The 26366-nt window shown below is 41.3% G+C and overlaps 1 protein-coding gene across 2 annotated transcripts in view; it reads right to left on the bottom strand.

The window, feature by feature from the left end:
- Positions 1–1705: 1705 nt before the first annotated feature.
- Positions 1706–26366, bottom strand: part of IRF8 (interferon regulatory factor 8) — a 37807-nt gene continuing 13146 nt past the window's right edge. The window contains exons 3-9 of one of the 2 annotated variants that reach the window (XM_020989230.2): positions 21152–21335; positions 16969–17057; positions 11188–11293; positions 10104–10151; positions 7767–8153; positions 5075–5190; positions 1706–4899 (exon numbers count right to left, since the gene is read on the bottom strand). In XM_020989230.2, the coding sequence (XP_020844889.1) occupies positions 4723–4899; positions 5075–5190; positions 7767–8153; positions 10104–10151; positions 11188–11293; positions 16969–17057; positions 21152–21335 (1107 nt within the window). In that variant the 3' untranslated portion in view covers positions 1706–4722. Of the gene's footprint in view, positions 4900–5074; positions 5191–7766; positions 8154–10103; positions 10152–11187; positions 11294–16968; positions 17058–21136; positions 21336–26366 lie in introns of both variants that reach the window. The other variant, XM_020989229.2, reaches the window with a different exon arrangement.

Consider the following 26366-nt stretch of genomic DNA (forward strand, 5'->3'; position numbering starts at 1 on the left):
CATTCAGACTCCACAGCTCTTTTTCTGGATGTGGATAGCATTTTCCATCATGAGTCCTTTAGACTTGTTTAGAGTTGTCTTGGATCCTTGCATTGCTAAGAAGAGATGAGTCTACCAAAGTTTGGGCTCATTATCTTTTGTCTCAATCCTCCCCTCTTCCAAATTCCCTACATTTCTGGTGCTTAAGGTTGCTATTGAAGGCACCAACATCCTTCCAGCTGTCCAAGTTTATAACTGTGGCATTAGACTCCATTCCTCACTCTTCCTCATTTTACATTTCCAATCAGTTGCCAAAGTTCACCATTCCAACCTTCAAAATATCTTTTGCATCTGACCCCTTCTCTCTACTCACACAGTAACCTCTTTGATTCAGGTCCTCCTCACCTCTCTTCTTCCCAATATTATTGCAACAACTTGCTAATTTGTCTCCCTGCCCCAAGTCTCTCTCTACTATAGTCCATTCTGTATACTGCTGCTAAGATCATTTTCCTTAAACACATAACTGGCCATGGAACTCTCCTACTCAATCAACTCCAGAGGCTTGCAATGCCCCCCTCCTGCCCTCCAATCCAGCCAAAGTGCCTTTCTTTGTGTACCTCACACACAGTACTTCATCCCCTCTATCCCAGCCTCTGCACTGGCTGGCCCATGTACCCACAATGCATTCCCTCCCCACTTTCAGAAAGGTCCCTCCCTTCCTTTACCATGCAGGTCAGGCACCATTGTCTTCCCCAATGCCCCCCAACTACTAGTGCCCTCCCTCCCAAGCTACCTTATATTTAACTACTTTGTGTGTATTTGTATGTATTCATTTTATATTTTTTGCAGTGTCTCTTTTTATATGCACTTCTTTTCTCCCTCAATAGTGTATAAGCCTCTTGCAGTTCAATACTGTTTCACTCTTTGCACCTGAATCCCCGGTGCTTGGCTCCTAGTATTTCTATAAGTATTTAGTGATTTATGTCAGTCCCAAAATTCCTGACAGATAGATCTCTGTGCCACTGCTTGAGCCCCTGACTGGCTCAGAGCTCAAGATAGTTTCAGTCCCTCCCAAGGAGGGAAATAAATGTCATTTGTCTGAGATGACATCTTCCATAGCCAAGGTACAGAACACTTATCCCTGCCTGCAGAGATCTGCCTCAAAAGCTGGTTAAATGTACATATAGATGTATATGAGTATATGTGGAGCGCAGGAGGGAGAGAGAGAGAGAGAGAGAGAGAGAGAGACAGAGAGAGAGAGAGAGAGAGAGAGAGAAGAGGAAGCAGAGAGCCGGGAGAGGGAAAGGGAAAAAAGAGAGAATTTAATTCACCACCAGTGAGGTTGAAAATGCAAATATTATTTTCCCAATTCTATTCTATAAAACTGGCTTTATTTCATTCCTGTTTCCTCCCAGTTTTCTGAATGCAAAAGGTAAATAAATGACCCAAACCTTCCCCCAAAAAAGAAGAAAGTCCCACAGCTAACAAATATGAGTGGGGATTTGAAGGCAAGTTTTCTAACTCCAGAGTCATTCTCCTTCTATTCTACCACTGTGTGAAGAGATGGATGGAAAGATTTTTTTTAATCCTCCTTAATAAGGGTTTAGAGATTGGCAGGTTTGGGTTTTTTTTTTAATTTGACCTACAAAGTCCCCAGAATGTGGTAGAAATTACATTTTTTAAAAAACACAAATAATTACCCAAAAAAGATAGAAGGCCAAAGCAATACAAAATATAACATTTTATTTGCAAGGCCAGAGTGAGGGGAAGAGGGAATCAAGCTAATTTTTTAAATGGACATAAAAATAAATATTCATTTAGCACATTAAAGATGTACATTTCAACATTCATTTTTTTTAGCTGAAAAGAACACAGATTAGAACCTGCTATTACTTTACATCAGACTTTTAAAATAGGTTTGATTTTTTTTTACTGTTAAAATCTAATTTTCAAGAGTTACAAAGCCTTTGCTAATGGTATATTCCTTTATATACATATACACACAGAAATATACATCTTACTCTTGCTCCTTAAGCCCCAGAATATTTTCCCATCACTCCCATAAAATATGACAGTAGAAAATAAGTGAATTATTTCTCTTTGGTTATTCAAATTTTAAATCAGAACCTCCCTATAATGTTCACCATGACCACCCAATAATTGCCTCAATTTAACTATGATCTGTAAATAACCTTGCTGATATAAGTGTGTGTTTTTATAGCTATTATTTACACACATACAAAAGCATATATACATATATGTATCCCAAGGGTCTGTTCCTAGTTCCTGAAACCAGACAAGATGATGAGAATTTAAAAAAGGGCTGAAAATGTCAAAGAAAGGCATTGTGCACCTCACCAGCCCCTGTCCTACCCTTCACTCAGAACCTAAGTGAAGGTGGTAGAGAAAAAGTCAGCATATATCCCCTCTGCCCCTGTTTTTAATGTAGTTAGGGCAAGGGTAGTGCCAAGGACTTCACATCCAGATAATGAAAGCACCAGTTTCCCCAGTGCTGAACCAAAAGTATAGTAGGCACTAGAATTACTTCTTAGAATTACAGGATTTAGAATAAGGACCCTAGAAATGAAAGAAAGGGGAAGTGATTTCCCTGAAATAACACAAGTAAGAAACAGAGACAACACTTGAACCAAGATTTCCCCACTCTAAATCTCATGTTCTTTCTGACTCATGTGTATATTTTTTTTCTTCTCTAATTAGATTATAAACTCTTCAGTGAGAACTGGCATGATGACTTCCAAACTGTATTCATTAAAATGGGATTGACCCCCTTTTAATTAGGCCACTGTTTGCTATAGGATAGAATTTGTTATAAAGTGAATCTATCTTGGACTCTGGGACAAGAAGGTTTACTGACCCAGGCATACTGTGTGGCAGGAGTGCCCACTGCATGACCTGAGAGAGACATCACCTGGCCCCACTGCATATTTATTGCTAGAGGCTGGGGGGAATGAACAAGAAGTACCAGTGACTGGTGAACACTGTTGACTGGCTGGGAAAGGCCAAAAACGATTTGCAGAATCCCAAGATATCAAGAGTTGAAGGGGATGTTGGAACATAGAATTTTAGGACTGGGAAGCCTTAGACCAAAGAACAGCAATATAGGGTAAGGCAGGATTTGGAAGCAGAGGACAGACTTCAATACTATTGCGGCATCATCTGAGTCGTATCTGACTCTTTGTGACCCCATTTGGGGTGGCAGAGATATTGGAGTGGTTTGCCATTTCCTTCTCCAGATTATTTTACAGATGAGGAAACTAAGGCAAACGAGGTAAAGTGACTTGCCTAAGGTCAAACAATTACTATGTGTTGAAGGCTGGATTTGAACTCCAGGCCTGGCACTCTATCCACTACGGCACCACCTTTATCATATTATCCATGTGACCTCAGGCGAGTTATTTGGCTTCCCTGGCCCTGCCTCTTCATCTGTAAAAAGAGAAGATTGGAATAGATGACCTGAAAGTTCCCTTTAAATTTTAAATCTATGAACAACAGAGCTAGAGATAACCTTTTATAGCTAGATAGGGTCCTCAGGACACTGAATGGGAGAGTGAAAAGAGCCCTTCAAATGTCATCTCATTCACCAATGTTTTCATTTCAAAGACAAAGAAATGAAGGGAAGTAAGTTGTCTAATGGCATGCAGCTGGTTGGGGCAAAACCTAGAGCTGACATTAGAATCCATGTCTTTTCTAATGCTGGGTCAGACTCACTTTCTACCGCAGCTCCAACAATCTTTTGTCGTGGCAGGGGTAGTGTCTGAAAAATCCAAAATCCCTCTAAAAATGCTTTAAAAATAACAAGGCACTTCAATCCAGAAATCAGCAAGGGCAGCCAGCCACAGCAAGCCTACAGTTTTAACTAGTGGAGAGTGTAAACTCATTGAAGGCAGGGCCCATTCTGACTTACTGCAATGTTTTTGGGTATTCCCAGAGCCTAGCATGGCACCTTACCCCTAAGAGGCACTTCATGAATGCTTATTTCTTCAATGGAACTGAAATAAAAGGATGAAGACAGCTTAGCTACTGGTGGCTGCCATTCACCAAAGCATCTCCTCAGCTGCTCGCTGGTAATACTAATCAGAGTTTACAAAGAGCTTGAACATTGGCATCTACATAGCTTGCAAACTACATAGCTTGTCATCTCCTGTGAACCTCACAACAATGTGAGGTGGGTGCTATCCTAGCCCCATTTGACAGACAAGGAAATTGAGGCTGAGAGAGGTCACGTCCCCCACCCAGGGTCACAGAGTTAGTAAGTATCTGAGGCAGGGTTTTAATTCAGGTCTTCCTGACCAAGTGCATTGCTCTTTCCGCTGAAGTAGTTGGGCTACCAACAGTGAATATTTGTACAGCAATGTCTAAACACTGGAAATATCAGTAATCTCAAGATGCAGAAGGAAAAAAAAATCAGTGCAAATGACAATCAGACCAAATGCAGAAAATAGCAGATTGTCTCTACAATTTCTACAAATCAGGACAGTCCTGTCCCAGTTACCAAAATGCATCAATGAATAGTTAGAGAGATGACCCATGCCTCTTTCATACTTCACCTTTTCAGACCCTTGGTTTATAAAGAACCTGATCAGAATAGTTCCCCCCAAATGAATTCCCCACAGAATCCCCCCTCCAAAAAAAATGCCTAGAACAATATTATTAATACTACAGTGATGGGAAATGGGGTAAGAGGTGGGGCCCAGTGGGATGAAGGAGGGGCACAAGGGCTCTCTAGACGGTGATCTGTTGATTTTCTCTAAAAAAGGGCCTTTGGTGGGGTCCACAGATATCCTGGAATCTGAAGACCTGATCGGGCTGGGCTATATCCTCTGGAGGCTGGAGCATGAGGGCATTGCTGCAGTTTTTTCCGGCCTCATCCCTCAGCTGCCGTACATAGAGCTGCTCCACCTGGAGTTAAGCAAGGAATTGGAGGTTAAATCCAAAATAATGGCCAGAATTTATGTAACACTTTAAAGTTTGCAAAGTGCTTTGCCAAAATACGTTAACTCATTCAGTCAGAACATCCATTCACCACAGAATTCGAAAGCATGCTTAGCTAAGGACGGACTGGACTGTTCCTCACCTGAACAAGGATGAGTTTGGAGCGCAATGGAGCCATGTCGGGGAACTCCTCACCGAAGCATAGCATCACTCTACTGTCAGGTAGCTGACTTTGGTTGTTGTAAAACTGCTGCAGTTCTGTCCAAAAAGCAAAAAGGGACATTTCAAGGCATGGGCAAAGAGGGTGAGTCCTCCCTGCCTCCTGCCCCACCCCTGAGGTCGATATTGCAATCGATGACTTCCACAGCCACAGAAGGAAGTATATCCTCACTCTTAGTAGCCCCAGACCACCACTCTGCTCCCCAAGAGTCTTGTTAATGGCATACCCATCACCTGGTCTCCCTCCCTCCACCTCAGCTGCCATCCTGGCACAACTGCATCTGTCCAGGGTACATTCCCAGCACTTGGTCTGTCCTAAGGATCTATGCCATGAAGGGCACCCAGGATTAGCTCTGGGACCAGTAGTGATGGTAGTACTAACTCACCGTGGTGTATCCTGGGGTCTTTGTTTCCCCCTTTTCTCCCACAAACTGAATTTGTCCAGGAGCTAGAATTCCTAGTTATGACTGTTATTGAGAAGAAAATAACAGTACAATGACCCTGAATGTTTCAAGTCATGGGGAAACCTATGGAAACCTTCCAGCCTTATCCCCAGCTATTCCCCTAAAACAAATAAATAAATAAAAACCTCATGTCTGGCACATAGCAGGCATTTAATAAATGCTTGCAGACTTGCTCCAGTCAAGCCCCCAAACAAGCCTTGTGCTCTCCCACTCAGTGATACTGAGAATTCCCTTCCCCTTCTACTCTATTTCAATCTTATCCATCCTTCAATGTTCAGCTCAAATCTCACCTCTTCTATAAAAGTTTCCTGAATGACCGACCCATTGTGCACACTGAATTCCTTATAATAATTTACATTTCTATGGCCCTTTATTGTTTACAGAGCACATTTCCCCCTGCACAGCCCTGTAAGGTAAGCAAGGGAAGTTTCATTAGCACCATATGACAGATGGAGAGGCAGAGGGGTTAAAGACACAGCCATGAAGTCAGAACAACATGGGCTCAAGTCCACCTCTGACACGTGGCCCCAGGCCCCCAGCCTCTCAGTGTCTCAGGCAGCTCTTTCATACCATAAGTTGCAAACAGTGGCAAATTTGCATTGGCAGGGAAAAATGTTCTAAAAAAAAAAAAGAACACCACACTGAAGAAATCACAGATCTGGTGCAAAAATATTACAGACGAGGAAACTGAGTCTAAGAGAAATGAAGTGCTTGTGACCTTACTCAAAGTCACAAAGCTAGTAAGTCTGGGAGTCAGGAAGTGAGAGCCCAGGGTACCTGATTCCAAATCCAACATTCTTCCCACTGCCCCATGCTTCCTATATCATTTGTAATCATCCATAACTCTCATCTAGTGCTTAGCATGTACTATCTTTTTTTTTTAGGCAATTGGAGCTAAGTGACTTCCCCAGGGTCACACAGCTAGTAAGTGTCAAGTGTTTGGTCCGAGGCTAGATTTGAACTCAGGTTCTCCTGACTTCAGGGCTGGTGCTCTATACACCGTGCCACCTAGCTGCCCCCATAGCAGGTAACTATCTTACAGGCACTTTTTTTTTTCAAACATATATGTATGTTCTAATCTTCTCCCAAGAGACTGTAAGCTCCATGAGGGCAAGAATCATTTTCTTATTAAATCCCTTGTATTTCTCGACATCTTCACAGTACTTAGCATGTCAATTAAGTGCATGGCAGGTCAAAAAAGATTTACTTGGATTGAATCTTGAACACACAACGTGAACTCTCAGCTTTCAAATCCAGCCACAAGAAGGGTTCATGGTCAAAGGGTCATGATGAATGTCACAGGAGAAAGGCATTGTATAGTAGAATGGATATCAAATTAGGAGTGGGTAGACCTAAGAGCTAGGTGGAGCAGTGGATAGAGCACCAGGCCTGGAGTCAGAAGGACCAGAGTTCAAAGCTGGCCTCAAACACTTACTAGCTGTATGATCTGGGCAAAGTCGTTTAACCCTGTTTGCCTCATTTTCCTCATCTGTACAATGAGCTAGAAAAGGAAATGTGCAAACAAGCCCAGTGTCTTTGCCAAAAAAAAAAAAAACAAATGGGGCCACTAAGAGTAGGACACGACTAAACAACAGACCTAGGTTCAAGACCCATCTCTGCCACGTGTGATCAGTATGACCTTAGTCAAGTCACTTCTCTCCTTTCTAGGTCTCCTTTTCCTCATCTATAAAATGGGAATAAAAACACCTACCCTGTGTTATCTCACAGGATTCTCGAGAAGGGCCAATAAGGTAACAGATGTGAAAGACTACATAGAGTCTGAGTGGTTGTAGTGTAATAGAAAGAACACTGGATGGGGAGCCAGGAAATCTCTGCTTTTCATCTGACTTGTTATGTGACCCTGGGTTGGTCATATCTCCTTCTTTGAAAACCAAGCACCGTGACTGGTGCTTCATAAATGCTTGTTGACTTGCTGAATGTTACTTGCATTACTCACCTCATGGGGGAACTGGGAGGAAAGTGCTTTGTAAGCCCTATGGAAATGTGGGTTGGAACCCAGTATTCCCATCTGTCTGTATCTCCCTATGGCCCTACACCATAGCTCTATGCCACTTAGCCCTTAAAATTTCAATGGTACAAGATGGTGGCACTATTTCAAGTTCAAGGAGTAAGACTAAGCCTTATACATACCCCTGAAGAACTGGTTTGTGTCAAAAATCTTGACCACTTCATCTCGTTCCAATTTGTTGGGCCTGTCCTTATACATCATGGAGTTCCCACTGCAGAAGACTCTCCCCTGGCACAATCTCTTGATGAAGATGCCATTTTTGTTGCTGTGTAACAGGACTCCTCGATCCAGGTGGCCAAACAGTTTCTTGGTGACCTGCTTCTGACGGTCATTTTGGATGATATCTGCCGGTGGGAAGTGAATGTGCTCCAAGCTTTCAGGGCCATACATCTTCTCGAGGTGCTGAGGTGGTAGGCTCAGGGAGATCCGGCAACCCTCAGGGTAAGTGGTGGTGGTGTGGCCCACTAGCTTGCCTCCGTAATAAAAATTGATCATCATCTGGGAGTAAGCTGTGGAAAAAGGAGAAACAAACACCATGAGCCTGTAGATGGCCTAGAGAGGTGGAATGAGCAAGGACCATAGAGAGCAGAGCCACTCCGTTTTAGGGTTAGAAGGGTCTTTGGAGGCTATCTAATCCAACCCATACCTGAACAGTACAAACTGCTAATTTGACCAATGAGAAAACTGAGGCACAAAGAGATGAAGGAATTGGCCTGGACCACAGACAGAATAAGAATTTCAATCTCAAGTTCTCCAATCCCAAATCCAGTTTGGGGGACTGGGGAGGGGAAGGAAGTGGTCTTTTCCCCATATCATCCATCTCTTGAACCCTGGGCAAAATTGATGTGGTTGAAATTTACACATTTGAGGATGAGTCTTCCTAATTCCAAGCCCGGTGCTCTATCCACTGCACCAGCTAGCTGCCCTCATTCATCAATATCCCTCCTAAAATAGGGAAACCAGAACGGAAAATGATATTCTGGATGTTATCTAAGCAGACCTAGCTCTCTGTATATTAGGGTTCTTTTAATGAAGCCATACGTGTCATACTGACTAATGGCATTAATTTAATATTATACTCAATTGTTAATAGAATTAATACTAATTCTATTAATAATAATCTTAATATTATTAAGGTTCCACTCAAACCTCCAAATCTTTTCCTACACAAATTGTTGTCTAGCCATACCTCCCCCATCCTATACATGCGCAACTGACCTATTCAGTCCCTCTATAGGACTGGACACATACTATTTGGTGCATCTCTCTAGGCTGAAGGGAATTTTTTAAATCACACTCCACTAGCCCACATTATGCAAAGCAGTTTTCATGGCCCTAAAGAAGTTAATGTCAGCTGACTAAGAAGGAAAATTGGAGTCCATTAGCTTAGCTGTTTTGAACACAGCACTAATGACAATGCACCTAATGACGCAAACCACCTAACAAAATGCTTATTGACCAACTAACCATATAAATCAATTAGCTCTGCGTTGAGAAAAGGGTCTCCAGACTTGATCCAACTCACAGGCGGTCAGCCAGGATTACACAAAGAACTCGGTAACAGTTTGTGCACAGTTCAATACAAAACTACCTCCCATTCCTTCAGTCTCCTTCTTTGTCAAAGGAAGGAGTTTAACAAGAGTGCCTTGGAAAGTCCTCTGATTGAAGGGTAGAGCCATGAACTCCAAACTGGGCAAGTCACTTCACCCTGTTTGCCTCAGTTTCTTCATCTGTAAAATGAGCTGGAGAAGGAAATGGCAAAACCACTCTAGTATCCTTGCCAAGAAAACCCCAAATGGGGTCCCGAAGGATCAGACCCTACTAAAAAAGACTGAACAACTCATAGAGGCACTCAACGCATGATCAAAGAAAACTGTTATAGAGAAATCAATATTAACTAGCCTCTAGTCCAGGAGTTCTTAACCATGTAGGTGTCATGGACACCTTTCGCAGTTTGGAGAATACTGTGGACCTCTTCTCAAAAGAAGTTTGGTTTTTTTAATAATAATTGAAAAAAATGCTAAAATTCAATTAGAGGTTTTTGAAATAGAGATGTAAATTTTTTTCTAAGTTCACAGACCCTCTTGCTCTAAATCATTTTTCTTTAAGGAACTTAATCTGCTTTCCAGACTTTTTTTTCAACACGATGTTTTGTTAACTCACAAGAGTTAAGAAAGGACCATACGGGTTAGGAGGCTTCCACATAACCACGTAAGGGGAAAAAAGTATAAGGCTCAAGACTTTCTACCAACGGTTGGTCATGGTCTAGCTAAGCTAAGCAACGGTAAGCTCATACGGAAAGCCTTTTCCAGATTGAAAGGTCACAACACCACACATTCCTTGGAAACAACCTTGGAGTATTTCTAGGCAACACTGGGCCAAGAAGAAGTATGAGAGAAAAGCTTTAGTAGAGGACTCTGACATGGCAACTAACACAATCAGCCCATCTGCTACTTTACCTGAATGGTGAGATTCATAAGCAGGGTACCCAGTCATCAAGGGTATGGCTATTAGAATATTAGAAGGAGAAAAAAATAAATTTAGAGCCATACAAGAGAAGTTCAGACAACACATTCTTCCCTCTCCCCCAAAAAAAAAATACAAAAAAGTTTTCTTTAAAATTTTCACAGTATAGACTTCCGCTGAATTCTGAGTGTTCCTCCCAGCCATAACATAGACTCATGGTTTCATAAGAGCAGAAAACCGAAGTCTCACCCAAACTAGAATAGAGGTTTATACTTCCTCTGTTCAGTGGGGAGGGATTCTTTAGATGTGCTCAAGTATCTTGGCAAGCCCTTAAAGAATATGACTGTTCAGCTGTTCTTAACCCCCTTACCTCTCAATCCCTATGACCTTATCCCCTGCATTCAAGAATTCAGAAACCACCTACCTTTGTCCATTGTCCATGTATTTTCCCCAATACGCAATTCAGTAGGGATGATTCTCTAAGACTAATGTAAGGATTTTCTTTGTATGTAGTTATACTGAAGAGGTAGAGTGGTTCTCTACCCCCTATCTCACCACACATGTCCCCCTCTACCCACCCCAGACATCCACATGTCCACTTGACACCATTCAATGCCACTATAATGTCTGTCAGCATCCTTTTTGAAATTACATACGAAGCTTTCAAACCTGGCTCTTGCCTTGAAAAATAGGGGTAGGGGTAGTTGAATATTCACTCTCACATTCACAGGGGAAAGGCTGCCACCTGCCCATTAGCAGCACAGGTATGATCAGAGTTTCCTTAAATGTTTTCTCCTACTATAATAGCAAATGAAGTCAAGAAGTTATGGCATGTTCTCCGGAATGTTGTGGAGAACAAAAGACAGTTTAGCAGCAGTTCCCATTTACTAGTTTATTCTGATGGTCTAAAGGATTTGCACTAAAAATTCTTCAACAGCACCTCGAGCAATAAGTAACTATAGTGTGTTAAATTACCCTGAGTTCACCATTTTCTTTTTGTGGTTAAGAGGGTTTTGAAGAGCAAAAAAAGTTGAGAACCACTATCTCGTAGCAAATACAACAAATATTATTTCTCACCTGCACTAGATTGCTGTATCCACCATTCTGGAATTGGTTGGTTTCTACAGGCCTCTTGGGGCGAAGGACTCCTTTTGATTATGCCAAGGTATTCATCTACCAAGGGCTGCCCAACATGGTGGAGTGGAAGTGGAGGAGGAAGGAAGGAAAGCACCATTATTTAACTTTCAATTTGTAACTCAGTGAAGACTTTGATAATTAACGTCTTTATGTCATGTTTAGCAATTGGTTTTCAAGAGGAACTTTTTTTCTCCACTTCTGAGATATCAAGCAACAAGTATTTATCAAGCACCTATTATGTACCAGGCACTATAACCAACACCTAGGATACAAGTACAAAAGTGAAACAATCTGTACTCACAAAGAGCTTCTATTCTAATGGGGAAGACAGCAAGTGTGCATAACAATATGTACAGCATAAGAATAAAACGAATAAATACAAATATATACAAAATAGTTAAAGGGTAGGGGCAGATAGGTGGCACAGTGAATAGAGTGTTGGACTTGGAATCGGTACAACCCAAGTTCAAATCTGGCCTCAGACACTTACTAGCTGTGTGACCCTGGACAAATCACTTCATCCTTTTTTCCTCAGTTTCCTCATCTATAAAATGAGTTGGAGAAGGAAATGGCAAACTGCTCCAGTTTCTGTGCCAAGAAAACTCCAAATGGGGTCACAAAGAGTCAGACACAACTGAAATGACTGAACAACAAAAAAGGTAAAGGGTAACCAGTTGAGATCAGGAAAGGCACCATACAGAAGATGGTGACTGATCTGAATCTTAAAGGAAGAGAAGAGCTCTGTGAGTTAAAGGTACAGAGGAAGTATATTCCAGACATAGGGATCAGCCAGTACAAAGGCATAGAGATGGGACTTGGAGCGTTGTATGCAAGGGACAGAAACAAGATTGGTTTGGTGGGATCTCAGAGGGCAAGAGGGGAAGTAATGGCTAATGAAGCTGGAAAGGTAGGTTGGAGCCAGATAAGGGAGGGCTTTCAAAGTTCAACAGAGATTATATCATTTTCCTAGAGGCAATAGGAAGCCACTGGAGTTTACGAGTAGGGGAGTCGTGGTCAAATCTGTGTTTACTTTGGCAGCAGGGTGAAGACTGGACTAGAGTGGAAAGACTCTAGAGGCAGGAAGACCAATTAATGGGTTGTTGCAATGATCTAGGAGAGGCAATGAAGCCTGAGCTTGGGTAGTTTCTGTGTAACTGACGTGTGAGCTATTGGGAAGATAGAAATAACAAGAACTAGGCACTGATTGCACATGTGGGTTGAGAGTCAAGGACAATGCTGAAGCTACAAACCTGAGAGCCTAGAATGATGGGGGTGCCCTTGACAGAAATAAATTAGCTTGGAGGAGGGCAGGGTCTGGGGGGAAAGATGAGTTCAGTTTGCAGCATATTGAGTTTAAGATACCTCCAAGCAGTTCTCTACCCTGACATAACAGATGATCCACTTTAGAAGAATTGATTAGTCAATTCCATGAAACAACAATAATGAATTTTCCCACAGAAGTCAATTTAATTCCACAAACATTTATTTTAAGGACCTACTATAGTCAAGGTGGCTCAGTAGATACAGCACTGGGGCTGGAATCAGGAAGACCTGAGTTCAAATCCAGTCTCGGACCCTTCCTTGCTGTGTGACCATGGGCAAATCACTTAACCTCTGATTGCCTGACAAAATGGATCCACTGGACCCATTGGAGAAGGAAATGGCAAACCACTCCAGCATCTTTGCCAAGAAAACTCCACATGGGGTCAAGAACTGTCAAACACCCTTAAAATGACCAAACAACAATACTTAAGGTGTCAAACCAGGCACTGGGGAGATAAGGACAAAAAAAATAATTTTGGAGAAAGTTCCTGTCTCACTGGAAGGCAGAACATGTAAATAGATAATCATACAAGATGGCTTGAAGATAGGGAGAACACCAATGGGCGTCAGGAGAGGCTCCATACAGCAAGTGGTACCTGAATGGAGGAAGATGAAGATTCCAAGAAGGCTCACCAAGTGGTGAGAAGGCAGTGCATTCTGAGCGTGAGGGAAAGCCGATACAAAGGCACGGCATGGCAACAGGAGATATAATGTCGAGATATTGGAAGGGATAATGAATGAAGGGGACTTACCTTCTTAACCCCTCCTCTCAAATGTAAATGCCCTCCCTTTCAAACGACTTCATATTTAACTATTTTGCATATGTGTGTATACGTAAGCATTTAGTTATAAACACTTATATGTGTATTTATTGTCTTTGTGATAGTGTGTGTGTGTATGTGTGTATGTGTGTATTTTGTGGGTGCTTAGCATCTTTTTTTTTTGGTGAGTCAATTGGGGTTAAGTGACTTGCCCAGGGTCACAAAGCTAGTGAGTGTTATCTGCCTGAGGTCGGATTTGAACTCAGGTCCTCCTGACTCCAGGGCCGGGGCTCTATCCACAGCACCACCTAGCTGCCCCCGGTACTTAGTATCTTCCCCATTCCAGTGTAAGCTCATTTGAGAAGGAATGTTTCATTCTTTGTATTTGAACCTCCAGGACCTAGCACAGTATCTGGAACATAGCAGGTACTTGGTTGATTAAAACTAATCAGTTACTTTGGTGTCTGTCCACAGACGTAGCCCAAGGACCCGGAATCACAGGACCTCTGAGCTGGAAGGTCATCCAGTCCAAGAAGCACGACAGCAGGTACAATGCCCCCACCCACACAGCTTCCCGATTAAAGACTCTGAATGATGAGGACCTCATCACCTCCCTTGGGATAGCTCGATTGTCAGGAAGTGCTTTTCTTATATTGATCGGCAGCTGTCTCCACCACTCCCACTTATTGATCCTAGCTCTTTTATCTGAAGCTAAGTAATACAAATTTAATGAATGCCCCTTCCACATACCAAACCTTCAAACACTGCTTGGCTCATAGTAAGTACTTAACAAATACCGCTGCGAGTTTCTCCAGTTTATCCTGTTTCTATCTGTTTGTACACAGTTATTTACATGTTGTCTCCCCATTAGACTGTGAGTTCCTTGGGAGTGGGGGCTATTTTGTGTCTGTCTCTGTATCCCTGGTGATTAGCACAGTGCCTGGCACATAGTAGGTGTTTAATAACTGTTGACTGATTGAAGAAAACTATTACATCATCCTTATCTTCTCTTTTCCATTCAAAACAACCATGGTTTTCTGTTTTGTTTTGTTTTGTTTTCCAACTAACCCTCATATGGCATGGTCTCCAATAAGTAGTAAATTAAAAGCAAAGTTCTCTGTAACTTGCCAAAAAAACAAAAAACAAAAAAAAAACCCTTTATTTCTACTATGAACACCTGCTCTAGATTTCTGCCCTGCTTCTGAAATTTAAGTCACAAATCTGATTACAAAACATTTGGCAACTTGATTTTCCTGTGATTCTAATGTGGCAATCAACTTGTCTTCCCCTCTGAGATAATTCAGTGGAAAACAGCACACAGAAAACAGGAAATTTAGGGAGAACCCTTCCATCTACACTATATAAGCAATTAGGAATTAACACAAAGGCCCTTCAAGAACCTTCAATAGCCCTTATCTACCAAAGGCTATGGTCTATTTGGACTATATTAAGATTTGTGTCATCTTGACTGTTTCTGTGTGACAGTATTTGTATATATTACCAACAAAATTCATTTTGTAAGTAATAATTTTATGATTAAAATTTAAATAACAAACAATAAAATAATTTTATGCCTAAAATTTTTTTGTTGGTAATTGGCAATTTTATTGGCATTGGCACCTCATTTGACATGGGACTTGGTGTGTTATTTTCAGTGTACTAGTACAATGCTTATCTGAAGGACAAACTTCCAATAGCTTCAACCAATCTAAAATACAGCCAAGAAAGTAGAAATCAATGAAAAGGAGCTCTGAGTAGTGAAAAGACCCAGGCATTAAAGACTTCACATGCAGGAGGACCTTACACATGGCTCTCAATCATAGCCTATTTACCTTCAGTTTATACACAATTTTAATAAGCTTGGCCAGCTGGTTTCTCAGACCACAAAAGATTAAATACAACAAATTAGAAGAGTTGTCACCAGAGGCAGGTACATAGGCTACCAGCTGTTATTTTTTATTGTTGTCTAACAGCAAGGGAGGAAAGCAGGAAAACTATAAAAAGCAGACATGAGACTTCAGAAAGAGAAGGATTGAGGCATTCAGTATACAGGCAGCTAGGCTCATATACTTCAATTGTCCCTAAGGGCATAATAAGTGATACCCATAATGATGACCTTTTCAACGAGAAAAGGTTCAATTGGCCTCAATGTCATCAATTCAAAAAGTTAAGGAAGGATATTCTCCATTTTAGAGAGAAGTCATGAGGTGGTGGAAAGCACCCTAGATTCGGGGTCAGAGAACTTGGGTTTGAATCCCAGCTCTGCTTGTTACAACCTGTGTGACCTCAAGAAAAGCCACTTTTACCTCTTGAGGCCTCCATTTCCAAATCTGGTAAAATGAGATGATTATGATTGGACTAGGTGACCCCCTAAGGTTCCTTCTGGCTCAAAATCCCATGAGTATTTTTATAATTTCTAAATTTGAAATTTTATCTATGTAGAACAGGTCCTTCCTCATATCTGTCAAATGAAAGAGCTGTTATTGTAGTCTTAATGAGAAAGTCAGAGAACTACAGGACCAGAGTATCCTAGGGTTTAAAGCTAGATGCATTGATAAACATCACCTCATTGAGACTCCTTATTTTACAGATAAAGAGAAACTCTTTCCCCATCTCTGTCAAGTGAAAGGGGTGGGGTAGCCTTTTCATTGCTCAGAGCTCCTTTTCATTGATTTCTAGCTTCTTGGTTATACTTTGGATGGTTGAGACTACTAGAAATCTGTCCTTCAGATAAACATTATATTAGTACATCAAATATAAAGCACCAAGTCCCATGACAAATGAGATGCCAATGTCAATAAAATTGCCAATTAGGAATCAAATTAATTTTAGTCATAAAATTATTTTATTATTTAATTTTTATTTATAAAATTGTTATTCATAAAAATGAATTCTATTGGTGATATATTAACAATATCACACAAGGACAATCTGATCCCAAAGTATGTCAGAGTGGCACTAAGCCATAGGATTATTGGACCAAGAGATCCCAGGATTTGGAACCAAAAGCAACCATAGATGTCATCTCATCCAGTCCCCTAAATTTACAGATAAAGAATTGGTATTATGAGAGATTGCATATGAAGTGCTTTGCAAACCTTAAGGCACTATATAAATGTCATCAAGTCTTATTACCTGACCCAATACAATCAACCATCCAATGAGCTGAACTTAATAGAGTTCAAGGCATCATCTTTGCAAAGGCACTACAATTATTCCTTTCACATTTTGGGGGGAGGGGAGGTGTTAGGGCACAGCATTCCCAATCCCCCAACCCTACCGCCCCATGTAAAATTTTTCGGCCCTCTCTTCCTACCAAAGAAGAAGTCTGAATTATTGTATTAAAAGATAAAATATATTGATACTACACAATTACAAAATTATACATGTGTTTTATGGATTTCTGAGTTTCTAAACCTTTTCTGTGTTGTCTGCTGGCCTTCACACGTTGTCTACACCTTCCGCAAAACTCCCAAAAAATTCCCGTTTAATTTCTTATGCTGAGCCATATTACATCGAAACCTCAAGGGGGAAAGTTGCGATGTGGAAGGGATAACTGCGGAAGCCAGACTCCAGGGAGACCAAAAAGAGAAGGTTTTCAGAGAATAAGAGCTCAGAAGGCCAGTTGTTAACCTACCTCTTTCATTAGATCCTCTATTTCAGATCGACCACAATTCATGTCAGTGACCTCGTTCATGGTGCTGCTGTTTGCCATTCCTATTTTGCCTAAAGAAAACCAGAAAAAAACATCAGAAATAGAGCCCAGTCACCATATACTCAGTCAAGATAACACCCAATGCAAACACATAAGCAGCGATACGGAGTGGAGGAGCAAAAGCTAAAAGGACGACATTCTCAGGGACGAAGTACAGTGTAAATAGAGTCAGCATTGAGAGGTCAGACAACTCTGATCAAACACAGTGGTGAATGTTAGTGCCTCACCGCCAAAGTTAAAGGCCACTCACAGCCCTCCATTCTTCGAATAATCAATAAATGAATTATTTACTGCCAAAGTTCTTTATAGAGGGATTTGTTTAGGTATTCATTAAGCTTTATCTGTTGTGTCAAGATATGTTGTATCCATATTATTTTTTCAAAATAAAGAAATGCATTTTAAGACCCTTGATGTTAAATTTATTTGAGTTTCAAGCAGATATAATCTTAAATAAATGAACTAGCTTGTCTATTGGTTTGGGAAAGAAACAATGATTCAGCCATGATTCTGTACGTTGACCAAAGGCAAAATTGTTTTGTGTTCAGTAACACTAACCATTAACATTCATACAGTGTTTCAAGACTTAAAAAGTGCTTTGCTTGAGGGGCAGGGTGGTGTAAATTTGGCACCAGCAGATTTATGTTCATATTCTAGCTCTGACTATATGAAAAAAATCACTTCACTGGGCCCCAGGTTTCTCATCTATAAAATGGGGTGATATTTGCCCTACTTCCTCCATAGGGATGCTATGAAGAAAATATTTTACAAACCTTAGAGCTCTGTAGGAATGTGAGTTACTATTAGTAGTCAAACTCAGATGTAGGGTAATATAAGGATCAGGAGGTTTTTTTGGTGGGGAGGGGATTTCATTGGCATATAGAACTACCAATGTAGAAGCATCCTCCCCTTATGCAAACCAGTTGTCCAATGTACTGAAAGGTTAAGAAAGCATCAATATCAGGTTATAGACGAGGAAACTGAGAGGCTAAGAGAGGTTAAAAACCCAGCACAATGTCATAAAGCTAAGTGACAGAGTCCAAACTGGAAACCAGGTCTTCAGACAACTCCAAGCCCAGGGCTCCTTCTATTCCACACTGTCCTTTCTATTGTCTTCAAATAACAAAGCTTTTTTGCTTTGTCTTTATAAAGTCATTCTAGAAATTTCTTAAATATAATCACACAAGAGTTAAGTTTATAAGCTAAGCATCTTAAAGATACATAAAGATGTTCTGCCAACTATATTTGGCAATTTAAAAATCAAATTGACTGGAACTCTCTTTTCAGTCTTTCTGAATATATGCTTGTACACATAATGCATAAAGGTTCACTTATGCAGAAAATTAAACCTCACTTGCTAGGAACAGCTCCCCAAAGGGCCCAAATGAATGAAGGCTTTTCTAGTAATACCTATAGGGCAATTCATTACATTTCCCCACCCCAGTGCAACTGATATTTCTTTCCCAGATTGTCTCAATCTCCCAGGTTGTTAGGAGGCAAGGCACTGTGTCATAATAGACAGCGTTGACTTGAGGTGTCTTCCCCTCAAACCCTGCCAACTTATCCTTACTAACTGTGTGACCATGGAATAGGCTTTTAACCACTCCGAGCTCTGGGCGACACTCTAAGACATATTTCCTAAGTGATAGACTATTGGTGGAGGAATCCTAGGTGAACTGACCCACCTATAATAAGTGAGTGGTTAATATCCAATAAACTAGGGTACTACAAGTCTCAAAGGAAGGATTCAAAGTTATTGTCTAGTCCAGTTTCTTCATTTTATTGACAGGAAAACCAAACTCCAGAGAATTCAAAGGATTTGCTCATGGTTAAACAGCTAGTTAGTGGCAAAGCCAAATTTGAACCCAGGTCTTCAGACACTAACTCCCTTGTTTTACACTGCCCTGCCTCCCTAAGTCATGTGTAGGAACGAGACTCTCTTATTTCTACAGAGCATTTGTTAAAAATTAATTACTCATAAAGGACTACAGAGAAGTGCAGGATTTAGGGGCAGCTAGGTGGTGCAGTAGATAGAGCACCAGCCCTGGATTCAGGAGGACCTGAGTTCAAATCTGGCCTCAGACACATAACACTTACTAGCTGTGTGACCGTGGGCAAGTCACTTAACCCCATTGCCTAGCCCAAAAAGAAAAAAAAGGAGAAGTACAGGATTTAGCCCAACACATATAACCAAGAAAGCCAACCTAAATTTTGTTTAAATCACTTGTACTTTGGATGGAATCATAGAAATTCTCCCCACTAGACTCTCTGTCACCTCCTCCCACTTTTTTTCCTTGGGTACGAAATTCTGGGAAGTTTACACATGCAAGGGTAAGGCTTGCAAATTGCTTGAGCAGGGAAGAAAGTTTGGGTGTTTGGACAATATGCAAATGATTCATTTCCTTACCCCAGATAACCCAAATCTGCTTCTTTTTGTTTTTTTTTAAACAGGGTATTTTTTTACATTTCCGGAGCTTTGCTGTTTATACAGCTCCTTGTAGACATTTGCAAGCCTCAAACGTCAGAATAATGTTCCCCTCCCCATTAAAAATAGTTTGCATTTCTATAGCCTTTTGCTGCTTACAGAGTGATTTCCTCCTAACAACTCTGTGAAATAGGAAGCTTAAGTCTACAGTGTCCCTATTTGATATACCAGGAAATGGTGGCCTAAGAGGTCAAGTGATTTGGCCAAAGTCATGCTCTTAGTAAGTGATGAATTCAACAAACTCTAGGTTTCAGTCCCGAATAGATGTCCAGGGATTTTTTGATTCTGCTGTCATGTCCTTTCAAAAATTATAGAATTTGGAGCTGGAAGGGTCCTTAGAGATCATCTAACCTTGAATTTCTTACCCTTTTTTGTCACAGACTTCTTTGGCAACAGTCTGGTAAAGCCTATGGACCCCCTCTCAGAATCATGTTTTTAAATGCATTTTTAAAAAATAGGATTACAAGAGAAGTCATTCATATTGACATTGGGTTATCAAAATATTTTTAAATAAGTTCATGGACATCAGGTTAAGAATCTTTGATCTAGTCCAACCTCCCTCTTTTTTACAGATCAGGAAACCAAGGCCCAGGGATGCTAGGTGATTTTCCCAAGATCCCACTGGTAGGTAGTAACAGAGTCAGGATTCAAACCCAAGTCCTTTGACTCTCAAACCAGTGCTCATTCTGCTACATACTTTTAGCTAAAAAGGCAGCTTCCCAAAGTTATTCAGAAGTCCTTGCAATTGGATGCATTTAGGATTTACTCCTTCCTTCTTAGAGTTTAGATCCAAAAGAATCTGTAAAGCCAGGACAGATCAATAGTATTGTCCCTCCTCAATCAAGTCATCACTGATTCCTGTACATGAGTAAAAAGACCAAGTCTAGACCCAGAGCTGACTTTCTGTGCTAAATGTATTTTTAAAGAATCTATTTCCTATAGGCAGGTGTGGTCATGAGCCTCTAGGGGGATGCTAATAAGCTCCCAGACAAAATTCCAGTCTGTTGCACCAGCATTCTAATTGACATACTGAATTGTCCTGAAAAGTAAACTTCCTTTTGTTAAAAGTTTTAATTCATTCTCAAATATTGTAATGGAATTTTAGAGCTGGCAAGGACCTCAGTGATCATCTGTCTGGTCCAGTCATTCCCAAGAAGCCACCAAGAGACTGGAAAAGTGTTATTCCAAAGATGGCCAGACTGGTCGTGATTGACACACATCTCTTTCTACCACATTCCATTTTTTGCAATTTTCAAGATTCCCCAAGGGAATAAGGAACAGACTCTTCTAGTTCATATCCAACCCCTGACAATTACTAGCTGTGTGACTCTGGGGCAGGTCACTTAACTTTTGCCTATAGACTAGTTCCCCCTTTTTGGGCCTCAGTTTCCTCATCTGTAAAATAACACGGTGCAGGGGCAGCTAGGTGATGCAGTGGATAGAGCCCCAGTCCTCAGGAGGATGAAATAGAGTTAACATCCCATTGGGGTTGTTGTGAGGATGAAATGAGATGATTTATGTAAATTTTATTACAAACCTTAATGGGCTACACAAATATTAGTTATCATCATCATTATTAATCAGAGCAATAAACAAAAACTTTCGTGCCTGAAGGATAGTTACATTTTTGCTCTTCTTCAGGAACTATGCGGTAAACTTTGTATGGCTCAGAAATGTCCAGTTGGGATCGATCTGTCACCTCCTCAAAGTCTGGGCTCTTGTTCAATGCACAGCGTAACCTAGTCTTCCAAGTGGCCGGCTCAGCTTTGTCCCCTTCTTTAAACTTGCCTTTAAAAACTGCCCAGGCCTAAAAGAAGAAGAAGGAAGAGGGGGGGAAAAAAGGAGAAGGAGACATTCAGTACACTGGCCAATTCTGAGATCATTCAAGAGTGCCTGCCATGGAAACACCAACCCAATACACTGGTGGGAACCCTAGAGAGCCTCTCCTGCAGCACATCCCCTTCTGCCATTTTACACAGGTGGAAACTAAAGCCTAGGGAGGGGAAGTGACTTGTACAAGGTCCTAGGCCCATTAATGACAGAGCTAGCACTAGGACCCAGGCTTCTGGGCTCCCAGCCAAAGGTTCTTTCAGTTACAAAAAAGCTTTCCCCCATAATGGAGCTAGGAAGGGCCTTTAAGAGGATCTAGTGGGGAGCAGCTAGCTGGTACAGTGAACAGAGTACTGGCCCTGGATTCAGGAGGACCTGAGTTCAAATCCAGCCTCAGACACATAACACTTACTAGCTGTGTGACCCTGGGCAAGTCACTTAACCCATTGCCTAGCTTTTAAAAAAAAGAGGATCTAGTTATGGGATGATCATGGATTTAAGCTGGAAGAATTCTCAGAAGCCACCTACCTGATCCTCTCATTTTACATATGAAGGAAACTGAAGCCCAGAAGACTTAGAATCATAGACTTAGAGCTGGACTTCAGAGTCCATCTAGTTAGACCCCCCATTTTACAGATAGGGAAACTGAGGCCCTGAAAACTGAGAATCATATAGAGCTGGAAGAGACCTTAAAGGCCATCGAGTCTAGCCCCTTCATTTTACAAACTGGGAAACTGAAGCCGAGAAGTGAAGAGACTTACCCACAGTCACACGGCTAACGAGTGTCTGAGGCAGGATTTTGACCAAGGTCTTCCTGACTCCAAGCCTAACTCTCTATCCACTACTCCCAAGCTAACTCGCCTAAGGTCACCCAGAATAGAACTCGAACCCAGATCTTCTGCTGGAGCCAATGAACTCTTCACTGCATCAAAGCTGGCTTCACTTAACAGCTACAATGGCAGAGAGAGGTCATGAAAACCACAGTGAGCCAGGATCTAAATGCTGGTCTCCAGCTTCCTAATTCAGGGCTCTTTCCATAGTATCCTACCACCTTTTAATACAGACTCTCCCTATACGAAAGGCCCTTAATCCCCTTGAGGTTAAAGAGCAGAAAGAGGAAGTTACTGGAGTTCATGACAGTTTTTCACACATTGAACCTCTATCGATTTTTTTAAAAACCCAACCCTGGCAACAATTTAGCCTGTAAGGGACACTATGCAAATAGTCTTAATTTAGTTATCTATCCCCCTGCTATTTTTAACAAAAAGGTGTTTTGCATTTACATAGCACCCCCCCCCCACCAACCCCACACCCAGGCTTTATTTTAAAAAGACAATGAATTTTTGTCTCCCTTTTCTCATTTTTGGGCAGCCTCTAGTTTCTTACCTCTCCAAACCTCAGGATCAGGATGAATAGGAACCCCAAAAATCCCAGTGGGGAGAGAGAGACTAACAGCAGACAGACAGACAGAGACAGACAGACAGAGAGAGAGAGACAGAGGGAGACAGAGAGAGACAGAGAGACAGAGAGACAGAGAGACAGAGAGAGAGAGAGAGAGAGAGAGAGAGAGAGACAGAGACAGAGACAGAGACAGAGACAGAGACAGAGACAGAGACAGAGACAGAGACAGAGACAGAGACAGAGACAGAGAGAGAAGGCAGCAGAAGTGTGAATGTGAAATTTTGTTTCAAACGGTTTAATTGACTATTCTGTGGCCTCCTAATCACAATGTAAACATACTTAGGAGGCCAGCTTGTGAGAAAGAGAATTCAGCTTTCACAGGAGGATTGTGCCTTCCCGATGCTGGTCCATCTCAAGATCTTAGCTTCTCCACACTTCGTAGGGACCAAACCTTGGGATGTTTGACTGAATTTTTTACTTTTCATCTAGAGAGTTGGAATGGTGGTGTGGCCACCATATCTAAAAGTGACCCTAGAGCTGGAAAGAACTCTTGAAACCAGAAAACTGAGACCCAGAGAGGCCAAGTAACCTGGCCAGGGTCACAAAGCTAGGAGAGGACAGTCCAGGCAGTCCAGGAGTCCTGATACTGCCAGGCCAGAGCTGTTTCTCAATATCTCTGTACCACAGCAGCCATTGTGGAAAGCAGCTGTAACCCTGGCATAGTTTAATAAACAGACACAACAAGGAAATGTAACGTTAAAGGCATCATTCTCTATTCTGATTGCCCTCTGAGTTCTGGCTCTTAAGGCAGCACTAGCTGCCTATGGGAAAAGCAACAGATTTAGCACCGAGGGACCTGGATTCTGCTCTTGGCTCTGTGACTAATCGAGAACGGCAGCATGTATATAGCACTTGAAGTTTTCCAAAGAATTTTATAAATATTATCTCATTTTAACTTCACAACAACCCTGGGAGGTATGAGGCATTATTATCCCCATTTTACAGATGAGGAAACTGAGGCAAACAGACTCACCCATGGTCACACAGCTAGTGTCTGAGGCCAGATTTAAACTCAGCTCTTCCTGACTGAGTCCAGAGCTGTATCCTCTGTACCATCTAGCTATCAAATAGCTATGTGAGACTAGTTTCCCCTTTTTGGGCCTCAGTTTCCATATCTGTAAAAGGGTGCAGGGGAAGCTAGGTGATGCAGTGGATAGAGTCCCAGTCTTCAGGAGGACCCAAGTTCAAATCTGACTTCAAATACTTATTAGCTGCGTGACCTTGTGCAAGTCACTTAATCCTTATTGCCTCAAAATAATAATGATGATGATGATGATGATGATGATGATGATGATGATGATGATGATAACAAGAACAGAGTAGGACCAGATCATAGATTTAGAGCTGGAAGAGATCTCAGAGTCCAATTATTTCATTTTACAGATAAGAAAACCAAGGCTTGGGAAGATTCACTGACTGCCCCCAAGATCACATAAGTAACAAGGATTAGAAGAGACCATAGAACCCAGGTCTTCTGACTCAGAACAAGTGTTCTTTCCTCTGTACCCTAATAATGTCTACACATTCAGAGGGGAAAGGGAATCGAGAGATCACCATTCAATCCCCTCATTTTATAGATGAGGAAACTAATGCCCAGAGAGAGGGAGGATTATAGGACCTGGGGCTAGAATACAGCAATGATCTTTTGCCTCTCCAGGCCTCAGTTTGCCCATCTGTAAAATGAAAACAATAACACTTAAACTGCTGCCTTTCCAGGGTTACCCTGAAGATCCGAAGAACTAATGTCCAAGCATGCTTTCTAAATTTCATTCAATTCAAGCTACACTAATTAAGCATCTACAAATGCTCAGCACTGAGAGAGAGGAAAAGTGTCAGTAGGATGAGGTCACTACCTTCTTGGAGATTGTGATCAAGTAGGGCTGTGAGATAGTATTAACATTTATTTTAGGAGATCTCAATACTGAGGCATCTGGTCAAGTCTACGGGATGTTTTGTCTGGGTGGTGCCAAGGATATGACAGTGTGAAGGCAAGATGTGCCGAGGTCATCAATTTACTCCTTAGCTGTTATGTCAGAAAGCAGTGGGGATTGGTAGGAGCCCTGAATTTGGAGTCAGAGGCCCTGAGTTCAAATCTCAGCTCTTCTGTTTACTTCCTGTTTAAACATAAGTACACCCTCTCTCCCAGCCTGAGCTTCCTCATCTGTAAAATATGGTATTTGGACCAACCGCTCTCTAAAATCCCTTCCCAGCTCTAAAACCAATGATTCTTGATTGGTTAAAGATTGGACCGATATAATCTAACTTGGTGCTTAGACCTCAGCTCAGCTCCATAAAGGAATACAACCCAGTTCCACTGGCAGAAATGCCTACAACCAAACATAAAATGCTACTATTCAGAACAGGGAAATGGCTACTGGCATTTGAATGGACCCAGTAGACTATAATCTCCTTGAGGGCAGGGAACAATATCTCATGTAAACTCTGTATAGCTTCCAATGCCCAATACAGGCCCCCTACACACAGTAGAGCTAACAACTGTTTGTTGCTATATTGCTATTGTAAAGCTGGGATTCTTAACCTGAGGTCCATGGCCTTGTATCAAGTAGAATAATATGAGATAATATTTGTATGACATATGTATTTTGTATTGTATAATAAATATTTATATTTGTATAACACATTGTGCAATATATGGCATTATATATTGTATTGTATAATACAATATTTATGTTTGCATGAGATATTTGTAAAGAGCTTCGCAAGCCTTAAAGTGATACTTAAATGCTAGCTATTATTATTATTTAACATTTCATAACTATTTCAATGTAATTGGTCACTTTTGTAATCCTCTGTATTTTGTTTCTGTATTTTGGTTTACGTATTTAAAAACATTCTTCTGAAGAGTCCATAGGTTTTACCAATCTGTTGCCAAAGGGGTCCAGGACATACAAAAGGGGCTGATTCCTTCTTGTTGAGAGAGCTGGCTAGGAAACGTGCAGTGATAACGTAAGTGGAGAGGTGAGAACTAAGAGATCCAGATGGATTCTGTGCGAATTTCACTTACAATTTGTCATGTGCTCTGAAAGCCAGTAATTGACATTCTCCATGCTCCATATCCCCCATCTGGCTTAAAGATGCTACCTTATATTCTCATACTTGTTCCTTTACCTGTGGCTAAACAATCTCTGGAACACTGGCCCAAAGGGTCTGTGCCCTGACTCTTAATCGGAGCTCGGGGTATGGTTCACAGAAGGACAACGGCAGAGCTAGAAGGGACGTTAGAAGTCATCCAGCCCCACTGAATCCAAGTTACAAAAGGGATGATGTAGTTAGGGGAAGTACAAAAGAGTCAGAAGACCTGGGTTCATGTACCAGCTCTCTCCCTGGCTACCTGTGTTATCTTAGGCAAAGTCAATGGGGATTGAAATACTCTCACTCTCTACCTCCCAAGCTAGCAGTGAGAGAAGCAATTTTTAAATCTTAAAATATTATGTGAAAGTTACAAAAACATTATAGAAAACACTATAATAAATATTGATTTTAAGTGATTTTAAAGTTGATTATTAAGCCAACAAAATAGTAAAAG

Source organism: Phascolarctos cinereus, unplaced genomic scaffold (genome assembly GCF_003287225.1).
Source record: "Phascolarctos cinereus isolate Bilbo 61053 unplaced genomic scaffold, phaCin_HiC Scaffold_2;HRSCAF=192, whole genome shotgun sequence".
In the NCBI taxonomy this organism is placed as follows: domain Eukaryota; kingdom Metazoa; phylum Chordata; class Mammalia; order Diprotodontia; family Phascolarctidae; genus Phascolarctos; species Phascolarctos cinereus.